Source organism: Grammomys surdaster, unplaced genomic scaffold (assembly GCF_004785775.1).
Source record: "Grammomys surdaster isolate TR1022 unplaced genomic scaffold, NIH_TR_1.0 125977, whole genome shotgun sequence".
Taxonomy (NCBI): domain Eukaryota; kingdom Metazoa; phylum Chordata; class Mammalia; order Rodentia; family Muridae; genus Grammomys; species Grammomys surdaster.
Window position 1 is genome coordinate 2740131 of NW_021620793.1, and position 10298 is coordinate 2750428.

Consider the following 10298-nt stretch of genomic DNA (forward strand, 5'->3'; position numbering starts at 1 on the left):
CTAATCCCCACAGTAGCATCCTTTGGTAGGGATTGTTCTACACATAGGACAGCTGGGGAAACTGAGGCATAGGTGGTTTATATACATCCCCTTGGGGACCTCCCTAATTAAAGGAGTTAGGACCTTTATGTGGGTTCTTTTCCAGGTCTGAGCTCCGCCCGCAGGGCCACAGAGCCACAGCCTGTGGCCACTTGGACACATAGGTGTTTATAGTACAATTCCCCAGAGCAGAAGAATTTTCCTCATTGACAAATCTGAAAGCTGGGCCCCCTCCCCCTTCTACCTAAGTTCTCAACCTGTGGGTCACAACCCCTTGGTGGGGTGTTGAACGACCCTTTCACAGGGGTCACCTAAGACCATTGGAAAACACAGATATTTATATTACAATTCATAACAGGAGCAAAATTGCAGTTATGACGTAGCAACGAAAATAATTTTATGGTCGGGGGTCACCACAGCATGAGGAACTGTGTTAAAGGGTAAAAGCATTAGGAAGGTTGAGAACCAGTGACCTAGAAGATTGCTCTGTGAATGGCAATCTTAGAGGGCAAAGACGGCCTGTCAGCCCAAGAGTGCCTGACACAGAACAAGGGATTAAATAGCCTGGTTCAGTAAGAACTTACAAACGCCAGCCTCACACCATATATCCAGCAAGCCCATCTCATATTAAAGCTGAACAAAAACATGCCAGATGGGATGGTACATGTGTGTAATCCCAGCACCTGAGTAGCAGATTACTGTTGCTTTAGAGGCTAACCTGGGCTACAGAATGAATCCCATGTCAGCCTGGGCTAGACCAAGACCCTGACTCAAAAAAGTAAGCAAACACATAAAAACTGAGTAGAAGACACATAGGCTGTTTGGGATACTTGGCCAGGGCCACCAGTCCCTCAGGAGCAGAGGCTGGTGGAAGCAGGTAAACCTTGTGACTGGGCTGTCTTCCTGTATCATCCAGTTCTTCATCTGCCTGCTAGGCACCTACTTCAGAGGATGCATATTACCTGACCTTAGTCTCAAGCCAGAGCCTCTTGTCTGGGAGATGTAGACAGGATGAGCTGGGCTAGGCTGGTGACTTCTGTCAGGGCCGCTAAGGGTCCTGGGTAGAGCCTACAGGCCAGCCCCACCTATGATGACAAGGGCTTGGCAGGGAAGGTCGCTCTGCTGGTCATGATCTTGGTCCCTGTGTGATATCCCTGGATCCATTGCCTGGAAGCCTGTGCTGGCTCTCAGATCGGCCCAGCTGCACCCCAAATGACTTTGCTCAACTCACCAGAGTGCATGGTGAGAGTTCCCTTAGGAGATGGTACCCAGAGACGGACTTCCCAGCATACCAGAGTGTACCTGGATTCTGATGGAGTTGCCATGGGGAGAGGTTAGTCATATGCTAGAAAGCAGAGATGTGTAGAGATGTGGGGGTGGAGGTGGGGGTGGGGTGGGGGAGGGGAGAGTAAGTTGTAAGCACAGAGGCTCAAGGTTCAAATCCCCACCCCACAACTCTCTGACCTTGTGAAGCAGGACTCTCAGCCTTCCTAAGAAGTCCCCCATTAGTTTCAGGGGCTCCCAGTCCCCCTTGTCTAAGAGGCTGCTGGGACAATAAAGGAGAAAGCCAACAAGAAAGAAGGATCTCTGCAAGGCCGAGCATTTATTGTTACATTGTTAAAATTCCCTCTGGGAAGGTGTGGGACACTGCAGTTCATTGTTCATTTGCCATGCATTTTATGAATCCTTCATGGGTCAGGGGCATCCTCACCATCCACACTGGCTTCTGTAACGTGAGACCCAGAAGGTGCCACCACCCAGGAGACACTTTCCCCCACAACCTGTGATGTGGTCCTTGGCCTTCTGGGAAGGGCTGTCATGATCTTAGTAGAACTCTTTGTCATGATTCTGCAGTCCAAATTTATAGCTGACAGGACCCTACCTACCTTCGACCTCAGACTTCGGTAGTGGTGGGGTGGGGTGGTGTTTCCCTGTTCTAATTGTCCCGTGCAGGCCAGGCTTAGGAGAAAGCCACTCTCTCCACTTCTGAACCTAGTCCTCTAACAACCCCTGCATCCTGCAGTGAGGAGTCAAGACAGAATCTGCTGAAAGTGACCACTGGATAAGGATGGAGACTGACAGACGTGCCCAAGACGGAAGCCCAGAGTCCACTGGGAAGGAGCCGTCTGATGCTGTAGGCCTCCCAGCCTGAAGGAAGCAAGTGTGGAGTCTCTCCCTACCTAGACTCTGCCCTTGCAAGGAGCCCACATAGCCAGCAACATTTCCAGGAAGGCTGTCAGTATATTCCTGGCTCCAGAAGCTGTGTTACCCCTTAGGAACTTGGTTTAAAAGTGACAGCTGGCTTCAATTAGAAGAGAACCTCACCCTCTCCTTGCTAGGCTAAGGGCTCAGTTGCTTCGGGATTCCAGGGACAGGAATGCATGTTATAAACACTCAGGGGTGTAAAACCTGAGCCAAGCTGGGTTATACCCCAGAGGTTGACCCTGCGAGTCCTGGTGTCTGCCGTGTGTCCTTCGGAGGCTGACACTCAGACAGAAAGGTTCCTCCCAGTCCCCGAGGCCCCTGGACTCAGGTTGTGAGGGAGACTGTGCCTGTGGGACCCATGTCTTTAACATGGGGATCAGCACCTTTCAGGTTCATAGGCTCTATGTGGCCTTCCCACAAAGGGAAGCTCTCCGTACCACTGCAGGAGACTGGCTTTGGTGGCTCAGAGGCTGTGCCCCCGACACCCCGCACTGTCAGCTGTGGGAATCTGAGGAGAGCTGGTACAGAGCCCAGCTGCCTGCACTCCTCCCTATCACCAATAGGCAGTCTCTGCTCAGTCAGCTTGGACCCTGCACCCAGTAGGCCCGCAGGCTGTGCTGGTGGCCCTCCCAGACCTGGCTTTCGGAAACTCTCAATATTAAACGTTCTGCATGCCCCTCTTTCCTATCTCCCGATCCAACACGGAGTGAACTCGCCTGGTGTCTGCAAATGTTGTGGGTGGAAGTTAGGCTCCTTCTTCTCCATCCACCCTCAACCCCCCCCATCCCATCCCTTACAGCTGTTTCCTGAGAGGTTCAAAGCTTGGGACAAATGTTAGCGAATGTTAATCCTCACAGCACCCCTGGGAGGAACCGGAAGTAGTATAGGTAAGACACTGAGGCACAGAGAGGTGAGGCCACTGGGAGGAAACCACACAGCAAAACACTGGCAGATCAAGACAGAGGCTAGAAAGGCCTGGTGACCTTGTTCTGTGGGATTTGCACCTCTGTTAGCTCATGGGTGAGCTTACCTGTCTCAGCTGATAGGGACATCACGAAAGAGGTTTGTCAGGTTAATGACAGGCAGTCTCCCATTGTATGCCCACACTTGGAATAGCTGTTTGGGACAGAGCTCAGTAACTATCCCCTCCCACTCTTGAAATCACATTCATTCTGGTGACAGGATGTCTGTAGCCCCTAGGGCTCTGCTGTCAGGCCCCTCTGCCCTGGAGAGATTCCCCTCCTGGTCCCGACATGTCCACCTCAGGATGTGCTGCTCTTAATGTGAGAGAAATACCCAGGCCATTTGCATCCTTCCAGAGTGAGCGAGGAGGTCAGAGTTCAAGTTCTCTGCCCAGTGGGCTGACAGCGTTCACCACTTGGCTGCTGCTGGCTGACTTTGCAACTGGTTATCAGCTGGATTTACTGCTCCCCCTGGCAGGGTATTCCAGGCCCAAAGACTGACCCTCCCTGACTCTTCCTTGTAAGTCCAGTGTAAAGTACCAGCAGCATCTGGCTTGTACTTTGAACAGCAGTCTCAGGGCCACCCGCTGGGTTGAGGCTGGGTGATAACGTCCTCAGAGATACAAGACACCTAGGTGGGCATTCTCTGTCCTTGGCGCTCCCTGGAAATCGTGACCGTCTCTGGGAACTCTGTTCTGACATCCTGTCTGTCTTCAGTCCCGAGTCACGCTGTACAGTGGGGATGGACGGCTCTGGGACATTGGACTGCTCCTCCTCCCTGCTCTTCTGGAGTTGAGTCATGAGGCTTTCTTACACGTTGGTGACCTCCAGGCTGCTGTATCCCTCCAGACGGCACTGTTCGGGCCTGCCTTGGAGGTCCTCATCCCCACAGTCCTCGTTCTCAAGCGAGCCATAGTCATCATGGAAATCGGCCTCTTTGCTGCTGAAGCCCCTTCCTATCTTCCCCAGGGGCAGCTGAGGAGACAGAAACAAACCAGAGGACAGAGGAAGAGAGAGATGAGAACTGGGTCGTGCTGTGGCATCTCCAGTGTAAATGCTGTGTGACCTTCAGCATCTCTCGGCACCTCTCTGGGCTCCTCCGATATTAGCATCATGCCTACTGCCCAGACACATGGAGGGAATTTGCAGAAATCCCATAAAGAATCAACATTTGAGTTACCAGCTAGAGAGATCGAATTACTTACCAGGGGTGACTTCAGACTAACGATTCTACAACCCCTCCCCCACACTGCTTTTAGCCGTAGATGGGACAATATCTGGGAGTGTGTGTGACCACATGTAGGCGGTCTCACTGTGTGCTCCATCCAGAAGGAACTCTAGCCCTGTCTGGTAGGGCCACAAGTATGGGCTTGAGGCTTGTACATGAGTGTTAGAGATCCGGTTATATATTCCCGGCTGTGGGACCTGGGAGAAGTCAACTGCCCATCTCTGAGACTTGATTTTTTTTTTCTCAGCTGCATGATGAGAAAAGTGACAGGGACCTGGTTGGACTGTTGGGAAGATCAAAAAGCTGTAAGGCAGGGGGTGGGGGATGGGCAGCTCAGAGCAGGTGCCTGTGGGAACTGTCCCCACACACAGAGGCCTCTTGGTGGAGCCTCTGGTTCCGAGCTGATTCTTGCTCCCACGACACTAAGCGTCCCACGACACTAAGCGGTTATGTGCTCAACTGCCCATCTTTCTAGATTGGTACATCTCCACTTGAGAGTCCCCTACAAGAACGTTTCAGACAGGGCTTCCAGACTTCCCTAATGTGTGTATTCAGGCAGCATGTGTGTCTATCTGTGCAGGAACATGCATCCCACTCCTTCCCAACAATTTTTTGCTCCTTTGGAATGAAGGTACTCACAGCTGAAAGCAAGCTCCCAGCCCTTCGGAAACTGGGACTGGAGGATGGTGAGTTTCAGGCCAGATTTGGCTACACAGTGAGATGTGTCTTAAAAATAAAACAGGGCCAGGCTGGCGAGATGGCTTAGCGGGGAAAGGTGTTTAAGGCTGAGATTGGTGATCAGAGTCCAGTCTCTGGCACCCACACTTGCGGTGTCAGAGAACTGAGTCCTACGGTTGTCCTGTGACCTCTTCATGCATGCTGGGGCACACACACACAGATATAATAAAAATATTTTAAAAGATAAAACAGGAAAACAAGAAAGGCTGGTTGGGGTATAGTTCGCTAGAGTGTTTGCCTAGCACATAAGATCCCCAGCCCTGGGTTCGACTTCCAGCTCTGCAAAACCAAAACTAAAGCAAAAACCAAGAATGGCTAGCCCAGGACAGTGTCCTCAGAAGCCAGTGACAACGTGTTCTTGCAATGCCCCTCCTGAGCTCAACTGATGTCCAGGTGACACCAAGTGAAAGCGCAGATGTGCTGTGCATGTGGTGACCAAGACACTGGTGACATCTAGAGTTTCTGTTGATCTCTGGCCAGCTGCCCCTGCTCTATGCTGTCCTACTGGGTACACTAGAGGTTCCTTGCTGGCTGTGGAGTTGAGCTGCCCCTGTCTTATGCTGTCCTACTGGGTGCACTAGAGGTTCCTTGCTGGCTGTGGAGTTCAGAATCCAAGTCAGAGGTCTTCAGAGTCTAGAGTTCCCTGATCCCTCCCAGCAGCCAGCTGTGTGAGGTACTTTGCATCCCAGGGGCCCCCTGTTTCAGGAGGCCAGGGTGAGGGGATCCCACAAACTGTAGCCACCCTGCCATACATAGACTCTGCCTTGCAGGGATCCTTGTCACCGGGCATTATTTTAAGCAAGGGCCCAGGTATGTGCTGACTCTCCTATGAGCACCTGTGACCTGAGGCTGCTCCAGGTTCACAGGTGACAAAGGAGCCATAGGTCCATCCAGGAAAGGACGCCTGGCCCCATGGACAGAAAGACCACTTACCCGGCCAGCTCTGTACTTGCTGTTGCCACAGCTGTCCTCTTTCCCAGCTCTGGTGATGCTGGAGGCCCTGCCAGGTGGTGTCCCAAAGCGCTCAGAATCCCGAATGCCTGTGGAGCTGTGACATTTCACACGTTAGAGTTAGTAAGAGACACAGCCTACTGCCCCTGTCCCTACTCCCTTATTCTTACTACTTAAGAATACCGGCTGTTCCTTCAGAGAGAGAGAGGACTGGGGCTTGCTTCCCAGCACCCACACAGTAGCTTACAATTGTCTATAGCAACAACAGTCCCAAGGGATCTGATGCCTTCTTCTGGCCTTCATGGGCATCAGGCATGCATGTGGTGTACACACACACGCACATGCACACACACACACACACACACACAAATAAAAGGGCTGTGGATATAGCTCTGTAATAGAGTGCTTGTCTAGAATATGCAGGGCTCTGGGTTCCACCTCCAGTACTGTTAAAAGTAAACATGACTATCCTTCCTCATAGTGTGTGTGTGTGTGTGTGTGTGTGTGTGTGTGTGCCCACCTTGCTGATGACATTTTGTGACATCACTGTGAAGGACTGCTGTGTCCACCCAGCCTGGGTTGCTGTCTAGGGTACAATCCTGATATTGAACTTAATGACAAGGAATGTTTCTCCAACTGGTATCTTCCACCAACCCACAGCATCCTGGGAGGATCACACTGGGAGGATCCAAAGGGTCACCACATTTCCCCCACCCCCATAACCTGCTTCTCCTCGTCTTTGAAAGCTGAAGGAAGTAACAGGAAGGAGGACAGAGGCCTGCCTTGTGTGGCTTCTTGCAGAACTGCCCCATTAGTTTCAACTCTAGGAACCTCAACGGATCTCACCATGTGCCTGGGATAACTGTCTGCAGTGGTGGTGATGGGGGCTCTCTCTGCTACTGAGGTGGTCTCTGAACTCCTTAGGAACTCTTGGGGTTCTATGTCCCCTCATCTGATTGAAGTGTATCCTCCGGGTTCATGGCACTCTACAAAGCTTCATGGAACCTAACTAAGGGGCCTTGCCACACCAGCCAAGTGTGACCTACATATGGGCTACATCACAGATAGAGGTGACAACAAGCTTTTAGGCTCAGGCTGAAGGCTGCACTGCCTCTCTGTCTCTGACCCATCAGCCTCCAAGTCCTGGAGGAAGCCCACTTCCTTCTTTTGATCCCATAGACAGAAATCCTACAGCTTTTACACAGCTCCCAAAGAGTTACTAGGCCAACAAATCAGAAGGATCCACCCCCCCCAAGTATGACTCCAGGCAGCATTCACAGGGTGGGTCTGGGCTGTCTGGGTACCCAACCCAATCTCTCTCTAGGCAAAGGGACCAGTGCGGGTGGGTGGCTGTGATCTGCTCCCTTGGGTCAGAAGTACCATTTATCTGCTTAATCCTGCTTCTAAACCTTTGCCTCCATGACTACATCTGGCAGAATGGCCACCTTGTTCTATGAAATCAGTGCGTTGTCCTCAGCTCAAGCCTCACCTCATGCAGCCTTTCTCCAGCAGAACCGTTCGCTCTCCCTACTTGAAATGCCCCAGTGCAGCGGGTTTACCATGTGCTGCCTTCAGGACCTGATATTCCTTTCTAGTATCTGAACTTCTCCGAGCTTTATCTTCCTGACCAGTGTGGTGCAGGGATGAGTGGCGCTCAGCCAGGCAAGGGCCAGAGCTGGGACAGTGCCATCCGATTCCTCAACCTGTGCCTTGTGTCCTGAGTACTATACCCACTCACTTGGCCGGATGGAAGATGGTGCTCATTTCCTCTGCCAGGTGTCTCCTGAGGATATGCTTCCCGCTAGGGATGCCCAGGGCGGTGGCCATGGCCTCGGCGTTGAACGTGGGCTCCAGGACCAGCACAGCACCGTGGACACCGCTGTTGGTCAGGTTGTCTGCGTATTCCTGAGGGCAGAAGCGTGAGGTGGAAATAGGGACCATCAGAGACAAGTAGGGATATGACCCCAACAGCTGACTCATTTGAGAGTGAAGGGGACCTGTTCCCTATCCTCAGGGTTGTGAACATAGGCGTCTTATGTCACTGATACTTGCTGGGCCTTGGCAAGAGCCATAGATTTTTATAGAAAAAATATTGCTAAGAATCGTCCCAGTGACAAGCGCTTCCAACAGGGATCCTACTCCAGTGACAGAAAGCTGTGTCCTTGTCAGGCTGGGTGATGGTGCCCCCAAACTTACATCAAAGTGGACATTGATTTGCATGTCGTTGGCATAGGCTAGAGACTCACCCCCATGCCTCCACCACCATCTCCCCTCACCTTCAGGTCGATATCGCGAACCCACTTGAGCACCCGCTGGTTGGTCCAGACTACAGGGTCTGTATTCTGTGTTTCACAGCGGGCTCGGCGCTCCTGGAGAGCCTGGGAGTTGGAAAACAGGGAGTCAGTTGAAGACATGTGGGACACACGGAGGTCACGTGTGGAAGGAAGTTCCATGGTGTTAGTGGGGTCTTCAGCATGCTTGTGTGAAGAAGGTCACCCACAGCTGCCCGAGCCACACCGTCTGTGTTGTGTGAAACAGAAGAATCTGCCTCCTCGGGTGCAAGGAATTGGGTGTGGAGGGTGGAAAGAGACGTCACTCTCCATGTACTCTGTGTCCCAGTCCTGTGGCATCTCTGCCCCAGCGATGACAGCAGGTGCTCAGTGGACATTTGTGGAGACCCTGCCTATGATAGGGAGGCTCTTGAGGTCTATGCATCCTGGCTTGAAATGCCATCTTTGGGTCCATAGATGAATCAGTTTGCTGCCCTTTCATAGGTTGCCTGGGGTTCTGACTCCCAGACCAAGAGCTCCTGCAGAGATGTACCCTCTGTGTTTGAATGAGAATGGTCCCCATAGGCTCATATACTCAGATGTCTGGTTCCCATTTGGTGGAACTGTTTGGGAAGGATTAGGAAGTGTGACCTTGTTGGAGAAGACGTGTCACTGGGGGTAAGGGGGTGGGGACAGGCTTTGAGGTTTCAAAAGCCCATGCCATTCCTAGTCCCTCTACCTATTGGTGGGTCAGATGTAAGCTCTGAGCTACTGTTCCAGCACCATGCCTGCCTTCCTGCTGCCATGCTTCCTGCTGTGATTGAAATAAACTAATCTTCTAAAGCTGATAGCAAGTGCCCAAGGAAATGCTTTCTTTTACAAGTTGCCTTGGTCATGGTGTCTCCTCACAGTAACTAAGACATCCTCTCTAGGACTTCTAGCCCAAAGTCCCCATCACTTCCCCTTATCTCAGTGCACTGGCTCCACGTATTACAGTCAGGACACCCAGTGTTTACCCTTCTTGTCATACTGGGGATCCCAGAGGCCAGAGCCTGGGCTCCCATCTTCTCTTTCTGACCAGTCATGCAGGGGGTGATGGGGCACAAGGTCAACAGCCTTCTCTCTGTTCCTCTGTCAATACTGAGTTGCTTATGCTCTGATGTGGCTCTAGAAAAAGTCATATGGACCGGACCCTGAGGACCAGCCTCACAGTGACCTTCTTCAGGGAACATATAGGAAGATAAGCTACGAAAGATGAGACTGGAGCCCTGTATTCTCTGACTTAGCAGAGTTCAGAATTAAGAAGCATCAGAACTTAAACCTACAACAACAGCCAGGGCCCTGGTTTCCACACCCCTCTCCATCCCAAGCCCATTGCCCACCCATTCTGTGTCACTGCTACTGCAGACCTGGACTCTGGGACTTGGTCCCCAAGGTTCTCTTGGCTACATTCACTTCCCTTATTGGCAACTGCTGATCCCTGCAACAGCTCTCTGTGTAGTCTCACTACCTCAGGAACCCTCTTTGATCCCTAAGAAGGTGTTTCCCAGTTCAGAGAACCCTGCTGGTTCCATAATATTATGACCACGGACTTGATGAGCAATAAGCTCTCTGAGAATGAGGATTCCCCAGGTCCTCTGAACTGAGCATAGCTTCTTGACTACTCCAATAAGCAGTTGCTAGAAGGGGGAGGGGGAGGAAGAGATAGTAGAATGAATGGATGGATGGATGGATGGATGGATGGATGGACAGATGGATGAATAGATGGATGAGTGAACAATGGATGGATGGAAGATGGATGGATGAATAGACAGATGGGTGGATGGATGGATTAATGGATGGATGGACAGATGGATGAATGGATGGATGGGTAGATGGATAGATGGTTAGATGGATGGGTAGATG

The 10298-nt window shown here is 51.7% G+C and overlaps 1 protein-coding gene across 1 annotated transcript in view; it reads right to left on the bottom strand.

Annotated features, from left to right (window-relative positions):
* Positions 1 to 4016: 4016 nt before the first annotated feature.
* Positions 4017 to 10298, bottom strand: part of Kazn (kazrin, periplakin interacting protein) — a 361892-nt gene continuing 355610 nt past the window's right edge. The window contains exons 12-15 of the mRNA XM_028753965.1: positions 8400 to 8501; positions 7862 to 8028; positions 6106 to 6220; positions 4017 to 4181 (exon numbers count right to left, since the gene is read on the bottom strand). Coding sequence (XP_028609798.1) covers positions 4017 to 4181; positions 6106 to 6220; positions 7862 to 8028; positions 8400 to 8501 — 549 coding nt within the window. The remainder of the gene's footprint in view (positions 4182 to 6105; positions 6221 to 7861; positions 8029 to 8399; positions 8502 to 10298) is intronic.